This window comes from Poeciliopsis prolifica, unplaced genomic scaffold (assembly GCF_027474105.1).
Source record: "Poeciliopsis prolifica strain line A6 unplaced genomic scaffold, Auburn_PproV2 SCAFFOLD009, whole genome shotgun sequence".
NCBI classification, from domain to species: Eukaryota; Metazoa; Chordata; class Actinopteri; order Cyprinodontiformes; family Poeciliidae; genus Poeciliopsis; species Poeciliopsis prolifica.
Window position 1 is genome coordinate 4359591 of NW_026562384.1, and position 15254 is coordinate 4374844.

At 45.4% G+C, this 15254-nt stretch overlaps 1 protein-coding gene across 1 annotated transcript in view; it reads right to left on the reverse strand.

Annotated features, from left to right (window-relative positions):
- The window catches only part of efnb1 (ephrin-B1), a 78998-nt gene extending 66247 nt beyond the window's left edge, over positions 1 to 12751 (reverse strand). The window contains 2 exon segments of the mRNA XM_055033933.1: positions 11542 to 11663; positions 11665 to 12751. Of these exon segments, the coding sequence (XP_054889908.1) occupies positions 11542 to 11663; positions 11665 to 11805 (263 nt within the window). The 5' untranslated portion in view covers positions 11806 to 12751.
- Between the last annotated feature and the right edge of the window lie 2503 nt (positions 12752 to 15254).

Consider the following 15254-nt stretch of genomic DNA (forward strand, 5'->3'; position numbering starts at 1 on the left):
ATCTGGGGAAATTCAAAGGAGATAGCAAAGTTATGGTGTTTACTTAGAGACAGGGCGACTTGGAAGACATTAAATAAACAAGAGCAACTTCAGATGCATAATGGCATTCCAGACGGGCCGTCCAGACGACTAAGCTAATTTGCAAGTTGTTCGAAACACAAGAAACTTTGCAAATGTTTTTTTATAGCTCTGGTAAATGGCCATACATCAGAGTTGCAGGATTGTGGACATAAGACGGGGGTGGGTGGCGGTGGGGGTGGGGGGGGGGGGTTGCTGAATATGTGTGTAATTGTTCCCCCCCCCAACCCTCACCCGTCCGTTTCCGAGGCGTGAAAGGGAATGTGGGGTTTGCGCCGGGACATCCCAGGGAGAGCCGATTGAAGCGTCAGTCACAGCTGCCACACGGGGCCCCGGCGCGGACCAAATCCCAGGCCCGGGCCTTTGCGGGGCAGAGTGGCCGTGGACCGGGCCTGGGAGCAGCGGGAGTCCCACAGGGCCTTTTATTCTGGCTCCTCTCAGCAGCACAAGGGGGAACCGGGATCACGCTGGGAGTTTGCTTAGAAAAGGCTGAGCTAAGGCTTGGCAGAATGGGTTAAAAAAGGCACGAATTTGCACACACACCCACACACGCATACACACACACACACACACACACACAAACTGAAATGCTTTTCTATGGGACTGTCTGTCTTGCCTGTGGGCATGGTGGGAAATAAGTGAAGTTTGGAGGGGGGGGGAGGAAAGGAAAAACAAAACTTCCAGTTAGCATCGGGAAATTTGGGACACACACACTCGCCGAGACCAGCACGAACAGACAGACAGAAGAACAAGAAAGTATTCCCCGAGCGCCACGAGAAACATTCTATTATGGAGAAATGGATGATTTATATTTCATGCCTTGGAAATCTAACAGTGGCAAAGACTGGAGGATTATACGCCGTGCCATTTCCACACTCTCCCTAATAGTCTCCATGTCCTGGCTCTGTGTGCCATAGATGGATTATGATGCTTTATAATTAACGTGGGGGAAGGAGAGGGGGGGAGCCCTTGCAGACCGCCCATCTGCCATGCTGACACACTTACTGGGGGCATCCCTTGGGAAGAGCTGGCTGCTGCCACACTATTCCATTACTTTATCATTCTATCATTCTATTATCCTACCACTCGATTCAATTACCCCGTCACTCCATTAGTGTACTCATAACACTGAACAAAGGGCTCCATGATGATCATTAATGGTATGTTCAGAGCTGCTTTGGTGTGGTCATACTTCATCCAGGCTCTTCTTGGAAAAAAGAAAAAAACACACACACACATCATCCATTGTGTAAGTAAGGCTCACTTAGGTTTCAATTTAAAAAAAACATGTAATACGCTATTTAATAATGTAACATTCATTCTTATGGTACCTATGTTTTTTGGGTTTTGTTGTATAGTAAGTTAGCTAGTTTATTAGCGAGCTAGCTAGTTCTGGTTGCTGTAAAAGTAAGACTGCTACAGCAAAACCTTTAAAAATTACAGTTAAAATCACCAACGTCTCGCTGAAACGCTGAAATGGTTTCCTGTGGTTCTAATAAGTCTGACAGTGAAATGTGGAGACCAAGACGTATCCTCAGTTTTAACCTTCTGCAAATATCGACACAAAACAGGAAGTTGGAAGAATCCCGTTTTCATTTCTGTTTGTTTTCTAGAGCAGCTGCATTAAAGTAACAGAGCGGTAAGTTTTCACGATTTATATTCCCACCTCAACCCTTTCTCCAATTTTTATTTGTTAATAAACATGCACGTCCTGCCCCGTCCCACATCTTTTTGCCATTAGTTGTTGGAATCCGTCAGCCCTTCCCACAAAGTCCTGGCACGCTTAATTCAAACCTTTCCACGAAAAGTCTTTGGAGTGCCACAAACTGGAGGGAAAACATATCCCAGGTCGCTTGTATACCAGTGACAACTCCTGACGTCTTGAAAGTCGCTGCAGTGCAGCTGGCCTTTAAAGCGGCCTGCCCGCTGTTGGGGACTGGCATCTGAGGAGGCCGGCCTCCTCCGCACACAGAGGGGTTCTGTGAGAAAGAGTTAAGTCTCCGAGGTCAGACTGGAGGAGGAGGTTACGAGTTCCCCGAGTCTGAGCTGTCGGGGTAATGGTTTTAGAGATGGCTGTCACACAGATCCGTTCCACTGTCCAACGCTGCCGCTGATCTCCACCAATCCCGGTCTGCTCGCTTTTCAGCCTCTCCACTTCTCCCTGCCTGTCCTCCTTTCTTCTTTTCTCCCTCTCTGTCTCCCTCGCGCTGACACATGGAAGTAATCTAGGAGCTCCATGCTGGACTGAAAGGATGTGTGGTTGAGCCCAAGGCTGAGTTTCAACGCTCTACATTAGCTTCCTTTCCTCTTCGTTTTAATCCCCTTATTATGAACTGCTCTTATGTAAAAGACCTAAGACGGCAAACAAAAGGCAGACTTTGCCCATTCAACTTTTTTTTTCTCCTCCACTTCCTGTAACTCTGCATCCCTTGATTTTTTTTCTCTTTCCTTTTTTTTTTTTTTTTTTTTTTCTCGATTCAGCTAAACGCGCAGCCGAAGCAGGCAGCAGAAACCCCCGAGGGAAGGTTTCCAGCCCCAGCGGCCGCGTCTCTCTGCTTGGCAGAGCCGGAGTCGGTGGGAACTTCCCGGCCGCTGCCAGCCGGGCCCTCCGTCTAATAAAGCCGGGTCGCTAACAGCCTGCGAGTCGGCCACCGTTCAGCCACTCCACACTCATCCACCACTCAGGCCCTCAACACTTTCACAGGGGCACACTGGCACGCTCCTAACACTTCCTTAATGCTCCGCTGTGGCTGGACAAAGAACAATGGGACAACCGCACGCACTTAAAGCACTCACTCACTTCTATAAGCACAAACTTGCCCTTTCACGCGAGCCAGCGATTGCCGTGTGAAGAGCGAGACCCAGGCGAAAGCGCCACAATTTTCACGTTTATGTGCAATTTATTCAACATCCAATTAAACTCGCAGCAAACTGCACAAGACGGAGACCGCGAAGCCAATAATGTGCAACTGTTTTGGCACTCCTCCGTCGTAAATTAATGCGGATTTGAACTCTTAAAGAATTGTGGCTGTGTAATAAGCTTGGCATCGCACTGTTTGTCGTAGCTTTGGGTGACTCATCACACACACACACACAGAGTCTAATCTCATGAACTGTCACGCCTTAATGAGAGAGTACAGTGAGGTAATTCTAAAGACACTCAGTTTGGACAGCCAGAGTGTTTGTTCAAGGGCCACAATATATAATCATTTATCAGCGACAAAGTGACATGACTAGGGCTGGGCAATGTAAGGATAAACTATGCGAAAATATTATTTTTGTAAACAGTGATTTTTTTTTATTGTGTGTGATCTGTACATCATTCCACCCACTGACAGCTTGAGCATTGCAACAATAGCTCTACTGGGATTACTTATGCTCCGCTGACTTTGTAATAAATTGGTTGTTAAACAACTTAACTGGAAGGATCCGGCATGTGCTTAAAGAGAACTTAACTATGAAGTTTTAGAGGTAAAGCTGTTTCTTTTCTCAAGGGCCAATTTTAGAACCAATTTCCTGCTTTTTCTAGTATAAAAATACTCTTTGCATATGTCTAGAACAATCTACAGTTCACTTCTATGTAGATGATAGATGTGTTTATACACAGGACACTTTTGTTAGTTTCTTTAACATAAGCTAAACTTGCAACATAATGTCAAGAAGACTCATGAAATGTGTCTAGATTCAGGTAAAATTAACACCCAAACGACTTTCCAGATAAGCCAAAGTTCACGTCTTTGCAGACAACACAGTTATTTATAGACTTGTATCCTCTTTTCACAATGGCCGAGTTCTTCAATCAAGATAAAGTAGGAACTCAAAGCCAAAGAAATGACCTACATTCAGCTTTGGTTTACTTCTATGCAGATGACACAGGGATGAGCTTGTGGTCTAAGAAGTTTTTTTTTTTTTTTTTTTTACTTCTTAGGCAAAAGTTTAAATTGATTTAGTTTTTTTTTTTTTTGCTATTGTAGATCCAGGTGTTGCTCACTTTCATACAGAATACAGCAGCATAGTGAAATACTGAGCAAGTCCTTTAGGTAAGATAGAATTAGTACTTTAACTGACTTAAAGATAACGTAAAGAAATTAAGAACTATTTTCTTTCCAACACATGCATCTTATAAATGGAAGAATCTTCAGAACATTAACCTCATTGGGTGATGTAATGACATTTAGAATCAGGTGTAATAGAGTCGCGTCAAAAATTTACATTTTAGAATTTTGTTCTGTTTTAGTCTTGTGTGTCTCTTTATTTAGTCTTAACGTGTAAAGTCTTGTATTTCCCCAAACTACTTTGACATGCATCATTTTTGTTGGCAAATGACACATATCTCAAATAGGGACTGGTATTACACTGTCATTACATGAAAGTTACACAGCAACTTAATTTCATTTTAACTTTTTTAAACAAAAAGAACATGTCATATTTTTTATTTCAACTAACGGTTTGTATTTAAGACAGGAGAGTAACATTTGTTCCTACCTCCGGTAAAAAAAACTGTGCTGCTTCTTGTGGTTATGATGATGCTTTCTCTGCTATACTTTGCATTTATTGTTTTCATTTTTAATACATACGGACATGACTCTTTTCAGTTCCTGATGATTAAAAACATGTCGAAGAAGCCAAATTTGTCATCCCGGTAAATTTGGGATAAGTGTAGCAGCCAGCTGACTGACAGTGTGCAGCAACAACATTGGGTAGCTACTTCATGTCGAGCGCAGAACACTCCAATTACTCTGACATCTTGTTAAAAAACAACATTGAACTACAGGAATGACAGAAAGTTTCAGAAGTTGTGAAATCGTCTGACTTTTTTTGGAACATCGGCAATGAGCTCGTGTCAAAACCTCGACCAGACATTCCAGGTTGAATTAAAAAGTACCTCAAAGTATGTGAGAAGAACCGTGTGGTGACAACAGAAGCGTTTCGTCAACGCCGCAGATATTAATAGACCGAAATGAACTTGAGTCCTTACGTCCGACTGAAAGAACAATCCTGACGGAGCTCGCCACATTTTTCCACATGATTCATTGCATTTAGGTGTTCTCGCTGTAATATGTCCCGAAAGAATAACAACTGCAACTGTGGTGAGTCATGAGAACCATTAGAGCAAAAAAAAAAAAATCATCCAACCATGAAAGATAACCACCCCTCACCCTCCCAAACGCAGAAAAAAAAAAAAATCAGCTGCCAATCCCACTCGCCCCATTTCTGGGGAATGCAGCTTGGTTTCATGTGCACCACTGCTTGAATATAAAGAAATGAATGCATCAACGACACACAAAAAACAGAATGATCAGCTTTCAGCGACCAGGCAGCCAAAACCACCAGTGGATAAAGTGAGTCCATCTGGTTGGAACCGAGAAAAAAAAAAAAAAAAAAAAAGAAAAATACGCTGAATGAAAATGCTGCGTTCCCCCCCCCCCCTCCACTAAAATAACCTTAACACACACACACGGCACCCAGTGCTTTTCTGAGGGGCCAGGTGCCTCGTGTAGATAAACCAAATGAAGAATCTGTCGTTACACACCGCTGAAACAACAGTCACGTCGGCGGCGCAGGAGCGCAACACACACGAGGAGGGCAAACGCAGCTGTCCTCCCTTCCACCGAGACACAGGGCGCATTTACAGGGCCGAGGGCCAGTTGCTTTGCCGAGGTATTTCTTATTGGTCGGAGCGTCCCTGCTCCTCTCTGACTGGGGCTCGGGCTCTAAGTCCTCTCTGTGTGTAATGAGATCTCTATCAGAGGGGAAACATGATAGGAGTCTGAAGGGGAGTGGGGGGGGGGGTGCACTCTGGGGGGCAGAGACGGGGAAGGTGAGTTTCGGCAAGAAGGAATCGGGGAGGGGAAAAAGGGAGAGCAGCGTTACCCCGGGTAGAAGAAAAAAAAAAATCCTGTTTTTCCATCCAGTCCCCAAAGTTTCGTCCCGGCTCTCTCGCTCGACAGGTTGCGTCGGTTTCTCCCTTTCCTGCTGTTGTTTTAAGACCTGCCACTGAAATCACTGCTGCATTGAGACGGCGTCGCCGTGGACCTCAGAGGCAACACCAAAGAAACCTTTAAATATTTGCTTTTGACAACAAAGGCAGAAACTCATTCTGGTTTTATAAATCCAAAGCAAAAAATAATGCCATAATGAGAGCAATTATTCTATTTGCGGGAGGGGGAAAAAAAAACTAATAACGAAACAAAACTAACAGAGACTAATTACAGCTAAACTGATCCAGAGCAGATCTAACAGTAAACTTGCAGCCACATCATCCCAGAAACGACACAATATTATTTTTTCTGGTCTGGGGGAGAAAAAAAAAAAAAGTAAACGGGGCTTGATAAATATCGGAGCACTAATCAAGTTCAGCTTAATCTCCAAGCCACCGGAGCAAAAGCAAAATAAGCAACTGATGCAAAAGCACCAGATGAGGTCAACGGCCAACACACACACACACACACAGCGGAGAAGGGGAAGAAACCCACAGCTATCGTCTGCAATCGACGCCAAAATGCGTCCCGTCTACTCGTTATGTCTCCTTCCTTTGTGGGGCCTCGAAACCGAAAAGTGCCTGCAAACCTACGTGTGAGGAGGACAAATCTAGAGCAGGAAGTTTAAAAAAAAAAAAAAAAACAAACAAAAAAACAACCTAGAAGTGTGTCACCTCCTTGTTCGCTTTCTGCTGATCTGCCGCCGCCGACAGGCCGAGGCAGCCGAGGGGTCATGGGGTAAATATTAGCCGAGGAGGGTTAGAGGACAGCGCAGGAGCCCCTCTCAGCGACCTTGTCAGATTATTGTAAAATTGGCATCACTGTGACATTCCTGAGGACGTCGAGAAAGAGAGTCAGTGTGTGTGTGTGTGTGTTTACGGCGTCGCTCGCAGAGGGCTCCAACCCAAACGGATGGGACGTGATTAGTCATAACAAAGTGACATTTTCTGGGGTAATCCCACTCAGCTAAATGAGAGCTAATCCGATTTGTTCCGATCAAATGTTGGGGGAGCTTCTTTTACCGGCTTGGGAAAGTTGACACATCCAGTCTTCTTCTCCACGCCTGCTCCCTCCACCCCCAACCCCACCCCTCCACCCTCCCTACTCCTCTAGTCACTCATCCAAAGTCAAATTAAATATGAAAAAGGTCTCATGCGTCCTGCAGCCAAACAAGCGTCCACGACGTTACTTCTTATTATGTTTTTCTTTCAAGTCAGCAGCGCCCCGGCAAAGATGTATGTTGCCTGTTCAAGCATGCTGGGGGGAAAATCAATTAAGCAAGCCCCAGTCATTGATAACGCTGCTGCTGATGCTGCCGAAGCCGGAGTGATTGCATCCTCACATGAAAATCTATAAAGGAGCTGCATATGTGAAAAGGCGCACACACACACACACAAATACATATACATATATATATATATATATATATATATATATATATATATATATATATATATATATATATATATATATATATATATATATATATATATATATATGCACACAACCTAGTGCCCCAAACCTGCTGCTGCTGTTTCCCAATACTTTGCCTCATAACTCAAGGCCTGCAGGGAAGCGCTGGTATTGTCAGGCCGTGCGTGCATGTGGCACAGCGCACATGCAGAGGGGCTAAGTTAATTTATTAGCTGAGGCAGCAGAGCTCCCCAAAGCAGGAACAGGAAGTGAGGCGTCGTAAATCTGGATAAGTCGCCAGATAGCGCGGCGCGCTGCACGTTTCCATAGGTGTTCTCCTCCTATTATCACCACAGAGCAACACAAGCAGAGGAGACGGGGGACTTTGCAGCAGCGAGCAGGGAAGACTGATGCTGATTGCGGCGCATGTATCCCGCTCCTTTATTGCCTTCTCGCGGCGTCCAGCTGATGGATACATTTCACAAGGAAAGCAGGTTTGTCTTTTGCTGTTGTTGTCATTGTAACGTACTCCAAGCAAACACACACACACACTGAGAGAGAGAGAAGCAAAGATAGAGAGAGAGAGAGGGGAAAGATAATTGTCTATTGTTTTCTGAGGGGAGAGCAGCAGGATAATTAGCTTGAGAGAACACTTTGCAGAGTGCATTATTGTTCCACTGTGAACTTTATGAAATATTCAGCCGGCGTTGGGGGATTTTTACAAGGAGCAGAGAGGGAGAGAGAAGAGAGAAAGAGAACAGATGGAGAAATGATCTCCAATATTCTCCTCAAAAGCAGCGTGGTAACCTTCGGAGACATTCTCTCCAGGTGACATCATCAATCAATAAATGTCTCCTCTCTTTCTTTCTTTTTTTTTTGATTAAAGCTTTGTGGCAGCGTGTGTGTGTGTGTGTGTGTGTGTGTGTGTGTGTGTGTGTGTGTGTGTGTGTGTGTGTGTGTGTGTGTGTGTGTGTGTGTGTGTGTGTGTGTGTGTGTTACAGACATGGGCAACCCTGACATTTTCCATCCTATAATTAGTTTTATTCCAAATACGCAACAATTCAAAACAAAAGCAAAAAAAAAATGTAAAAAATTATCAAAAGGCCTTGATTTGAAACATAAAAGACAACAATGATTTGTGCTGCTGCAAGTTAAGCAGATCATTAAAGTCGTACCGTTTAATGATTGCTTTCGTTTAGATGAACAACAGAAAGAAACACCTGTTTAAATCATGAGCAGTTTTCAAATCAAAGTTCTGGACGTGCAGAACTTCAGCTTCGTCGTTGACGTGCAGCGATTGATTCATGGAGCAGCGAACCCGGCTGCGTCGGCTCGTGTTGAACACGTCCTTCACTCTTCATGTGACTGCAGACTTACAAAACAACCCGACCTGCACCTTTTATTTTTAAACAACACTCGGTGAAACCGGGCTCCTCCATTTCCTGACAGAAAATTCCACTTTCAAATGAAATTAACTGAAATTAAATCAAGTTAAAAAACTTTTCATGCCTCAACAAATAAAGGGCCTTTTTTTTTTCTTTGCACATGATATAATAAGGAGAAATGAGCCACAGGACACTGTTACAGCAAGAGTGAAAAATGGCTCTCTCAAAGATGGCTGAGTAAACCTTGGCCCCAATGAAATCTTTTTTCTTCACATTTTGGTCGACACGCCATTACTTTCAGGACTTTTCGTGACTAGGAGTACTTCCAGCAGGTCGAGTCTATCTGTCTGTCTGTCTGTCTCCACGGGAGCGTCGTACCTTCCTATTGGCCAGCTGACCGGCAGTATGCAGCAACAGCTGGGCTCCACGCTCCTCGCGGCCAGACCCTCTCTCTCTCTCTCTCTCTCCGACCTCTCATTAAAAAGGATTTTTTAAGCTGCATGCATCCAAACTGGTTTAGCTTCAGGCTCACAATGTAACAGAGTTGAGACCCGTGACCCCAACTTAGCTGAGTGTATTCCTAAATTGTTAAAATCACAGCACAAACAGACAATATATTGATTTTTTTTTCTTCTTTTTTTTTCGGTTTTGTTTTTCTATATTTTTTAATAATCTGCAGATTGGTAGAGTTAAGAACTTTTCCAAGAGAAGCGTCAACATGAGGAAGTCAAGATTGAGCCCACAACTTTCTAACTGCAAGATGATAACTTTTGCTACTGAAATCAAGCAGGAGAAATATTTCCAAAAGCATCCATCCATCCAATACGAACTTGTTACAAGTTGGTGATGAAAGTCTTGGTGAACTGCTACTTTAAACCGTTTGGGAATCCCCTGAATTCACACCAGACTTTTAAAAAAAGGCACACAAAATCTATAAATGCAGATTAAAGCTCAACTTATCTGTCCAGCGCCACATTCCACAAAAATGGCTCCGTTTGGGCGCTTTTCAAGTCACGGAACTGAGATTCAAACAAAATTCAGCCCAAACCGATCCAGAGCACGCAGCTAGATTGAGATCAGTTCACAAACGGTCCAGTTCAATCCAATTTGTAGTACGGACCATAAAATACCAGTCGGCAAATAAATCGTCTAGGTAACTGTCTGAACTCCCGACGTTCCATCAAGAAGCAGGAACGGCGCTGAGGGCCTGTTGCAACAACACAGCGCTTCTGGATACGAGGGAAAACCGGCTTATGAGAAAGATCAAGTGACGTCTTAAAACCTCAATACACCACATCTAGTGTGTGTTTATATATATACATATATATCTATATATGTACATAAATATATATGTGTATGCGTGTGTGTGAGAGTGTGTGGTGTATATACGCGGCGCAGCCAGAGTCAAATAAAAGCTGATGGACCGTAGTCTTGCCATTAGAGCGGTGGCCACACACACACACACACACATATATATACACAGCCCAGTGAACATGGCAGCAATATTCCTACTCGCTGGCTGCACAACGAGCCCCTATGACATCTGACATTTGGGGGATAAATCATGGATTCACTTGAATGACTAAGTTCCAGTTAGAAGCTGGCCAAAGCTACTGTCCGTCTCAACAGTCCCCTGGCCTGCTTTGAGCTCAGATGAAGGTCACATCCAGTTTTTTTTTTGTTTTTTTTTGCAGTTTACCCTCCCCTCCCGTCTCCCGTCCTCTTTATGAACGCTTTCCAACATCGTGCAAAACGCGGGAGTCACGTCTAAGTGGGTGATAATTGCTGCCAGAGCATAATGTGCTATCAGAAGTCTGGGCTCCGCTCTGCTTCTTTTTGGTGGGAATAATGGGAATTTTAAGGAGGAGGAGGTAAACTTGCCTTTTGCTTTCAGAAATTAAGCCTGGTACCCAGCCAGAGCAATTAAGAAAATGTGATTTCTTTTTTTTCTTTAAGTGTATTTATTTATTTATTTATTTTTCTTTAAACCATTCGCCTCTTATAAGTGGATTCACTTGGACTCTTTGTTGTGGGGAGTGGAGAACCGTGAGATCTAGAATACGAGGTGGCCCTCATGTTTGAAGCCTCACAGAGTGCTTGAGAAAAAAGAAGGCGAAAAATAAAACGAGAGACAGAGAGAGAGAGATGACTGCTTCACCTTGACACACTTTGCAACAGTTTACATGACTCACACCCCCTACGACCCTCCATCCATCCCCTCTTTTTTAGCAAATAACACCCAATTACAAGGCTGTGCGAGGAAATTAAGGATAAACTCCCCCAAACTTTGGGAGACTGGAGTCTGAAAATAAAAGCTGCGTGTAATATTGCCATAAATTACTATAATCAACGATCCATTATTGTGATTAAAGTGAAGGCCTGCGTGCTGGATATTGTTTGAGCTGCGGTTGTTGGTGTTTGGGAAATTCCCCCCACTGTGGAGTAAATATATATATAAACACACACCTCCCAGTGTGCAGGACTGGTAATTATAACCAAGCAAATTATGTATAAAAACTATATATATATATATATATATATATATATATATATATATATATATATATATATATATAATATATATATATATATATATTATATAATTTAGCAGAACCTCAATGCAATTTCCAACTTTTTCCCCAGCAATTGCTGCTCGTGTTGTACTAGAAGGACTCGGGACTTACTTGGGATTCTGCGAGCTCCAAATGATCGTCTCCAGCGACTTGGCCGAGGGCAGCGCCGACCTGCACGTTAGAATAAACATCCAGAGGTAATACTTCCAACATCCGAGCCCCGCCATGCTGAGGGGGGGAATTCACGCCGAGGACAGAGAGCCGGAGAAGCCGGAGCGACGGGGGGACGGCGGGGGGCAGGGGCCGCGCTGCGTCGCGCCTTGGCTGCGCGCTTCGGCCCGTGGGAAGGTTGAGCTCGGGATCAGTCGGGAGCATGCGAGGTCGCTGTCAGATACATGTCCCCCTGTCCGACTTCCTCTTCAGACCCGTCTCCAGATCCTATCCCGGCTATCGATATGTCTGATCAATCCTCTCCTCTCCTCTCTCTCCACCGACTGCTGCTCGTTTCGTCCTTGACTGATCTGAAGCGATGTGTGCGCAGGATGATCTGGAGGAAACGACTGTCCTGGATGACCTGTGGCTGTTTTAAATTTTTTTTCCCCCTCTTTAACCCTATTTGGGGAGGAGAGGGAGGAAAAACAAAAAACCCGAACAAAACAAACAAACAAAAAAGAAAAAAAAACCTCCAACGTTTCAATCCGGTCGGTCAAAAGCTCCCCGCTGGTCTCCTGTACCTGTCGCCCGTTTTTAGCCTACAGATGACCACATTCATCCATCAGTCACAACTCCGCAGCACGCCAGGAATCTTGGAGGTCCTCCTCATTCCAGTGTTATCTTTCACTCCTCCTCCTCCTTCTTTTTCTTCTTCTCCTTTTTTCTCTCCCCTCCTATTCTTCTTCTCCGCTAAAAGGAATCGGGAGTTTCTATTGTAAATATCCCTCCCGGCTCTCAGCGTGAGGGGACTGCGCTGCGTGCAGAGCCTCGGTCCGCCTTCCCGGAGCGATATGCCCAGCGCGTAAAAATGCACCGCCGCTCTTTGGACCCAAAGTGTTAGAGGAGGATGAATCCGACCTGCGTCTGTTGGGGAGGGGGGAGTGGAGGTGGGGGGATCGAGGAGTAGATCTCAATCAGCTCGGCGACATTCCCATCTTTCCGCGTTCATTTGTTTTGTTTTTTTTCCTTTCCTCAATAAAATAAAAAAATAAAAATAGAAATCGTCTCCTCGAAAAGACTCCGGTTGGAACGCTTTTGCGCGTTATGTGCGTGTGTGCGGAGTGGCGTGTGCGTGCGTGTGTGTGTGTGTGTGTGTATGCAACAGCCCTAGCTCCGGCTCGGTAACTCGAGCCGAGCCGAGAGGGGGGCGGGCAGAGGCGGGCGGGGACGGCCCACGGCGTGCGCTGTGGCCAATCACGGCGCTCCGTCCGAAGTTGGAAGCAGGAAGCGAAGGCATTCATGGGGACGTGGAGGGGATCGGAGGAGGAGGAGGAAAATGGGTTAGGGAATGGTGGAGGTGGTGGAGGGTGTTATTAAGGTGACCCCCACCCCTCCCAACACACACACACACACACACACACACACACACACACACACACACCTTACTCCCCTCACCTTCCCGGTTCGGCCGGAGCCATCGACCCGAACTGAAATGGACTTTGGAGTTATTCGTCAAACTGAAAGCAGAAGCGAGCTGTGGGATTGGCTACTGGAGTTCATAAAAAAAAAAAAACTTTGGCCCACTTTAAATAAGAGAGGGGAATTGATCATAAACGAGCTACTTATGTCATAAAAGTCTCAATTATATTGTTTAATGGCGATGACTGTGCTGACCTTGATCATCATCATCATCATCATAATAATAAAAAAAGGCAAATGTGTTTATGATCCTTTTTGTTTAAACCATAAAAAAAACAACTTTCCAGTGTTTGCAGTGCTGGGCTTACAGTACCTGCTGGTTTGATCGCCTCTTTTCTCCTCTCTGAAGGGAATGATGATTAATGGCCTCTTTGGGTCCCTCGCTGTTTGTCCTCTTTGGGGGATAATGAACTGCATGAGAACTTCGTCTCCCAGCGTCAATAGACAATGGGCGGCCCGGTAGCCCTGTAGCCACCGAGCCATCCATTCACCGAGGAAGAAATGCTTGACACATAATTGATCATGTCCGTGTCTGTGCCCCCTTTGTGCTTGGCGATGCCTTCTGTTGCCTCGCGTTTATGCAAACAATGCCGCCCCCTAACGGTGGCGACCAAAACGGCCGCAGGGGCTCCAGTAGAGAGAGAGAGAGAGAGAGGAGGAGGGAGGGGTGGGATTTTGTGTAATTGGGAGGAAAACAGACATTTTTAAGAGGTGCTTTCTGCTTCCTAAAATTATGCTTTTTTTCTTCTTCCCTTCCAACATCCTGTTGTCTGCAGACAGCCCATAAATCTTTGTGAGACGATAAGCTCAACACATGCTTCACGCTCCATACACTATAATTATCTGAGGGTATTTATATTTGTGTGTTTTTCCAGTGTGGGAGACCTGTTAAGATTCTGTTGCAGGTTCAACCACTGCCCCGTCACCTCAGGGCGGCTGGTCGTTGAATCCGCAGCAGAATGGAGCAGGTTGCCGGACAGCGTGACGTTTCCCCCGACCGCGGGGTCAGGCCGGGTACGGCGCCTCGCCAAAGCAGTTGGACCCCCCCCTAACCTTCAGAGAATGCCATCAGGGTCTTACCTGTCAGACACCGAGGTGAGAGGAAAAGGTCTGAAGGATTCTTTTACCAAGTGAAAACACATAAAAGTGTATTCAGGAGATCATGGACGGAGATAATGCTGCATTCCAGTCGGCTTGGAAGGTGGAACCCCAAGTGGGTTTTGACGTCAGAACCGAGGAAACAGCTTTCTAATTAAGATGTCAGCATTTCAACATGGCGACGCCCATAAACATTGTTTGCGGCATCTCCTACAAACATCATTTTAGGCTTTACTTTTCATACACAAACATCCCTTTAATTTGCTCTGTTTATTGTTGCAGGCGCTACATGCAACACTGACTACAGACGCACTCTCACATGTGTGTCTTGTAAAATAAACACGTTTCCCACCACATCATCTCACCATTGTTGATGGAAGGAACTGCAAGAGCTGGAGCGCGAAGAGGACTCCAGTCGGGAGTTGCTCCCGGTTTCCCGGTGGGAAACCCGGCTTCGGAGGGCGATTCGGTTGGTTCTTTTCGACTGGGAAGTTGGAATTTCCCAACTGGAGCGCAGCACCAATGCATGCCAATAATGGAAGAACATTTGTTCAAGGCCTCAACAGACTAGAGACTCCTGTAACTAGAACTGCAAAGGAGGGGATTCCAAATGTTCGCTGCAGATTTTCAGATTCGATTTGTAAAAAACAAATCGAGAGCCTGGTGGCCCTTATCCTTTTTCTTACCAGTCTTGCACTACTTCCTTTGGTCTTTCACATTATACCCAAACAGCTACAATGGAAGTTAGTGGATGGAACTGCCCCGGCGTATTTCTATTTTTAGGTTTCACTTGCAGTGGAAACATCCCCGGTTGGCGGCGGCGGCGACCGCTGCGTCATGGCTGCATCCACAGCAGTGGCAAAACACAGTCCGGTTGCCACAGAGCGAGACGTCCACAGAACTTCTGGGGCTCCTGGTAACTCATCGGCCAATCAGTTAGTCACAGTTGGACACCTGATCTGCCGTGACCCAATCGGATACCTCCGGTTTTGCGGCTCTGATGCGACGCCACAGCTGCAGCCGACGCTGCCCAACCGATAGGGACACGGCTTCACCGGGGACGGTGATGTACGCGAGTCGGCGTTTGTCAGGAG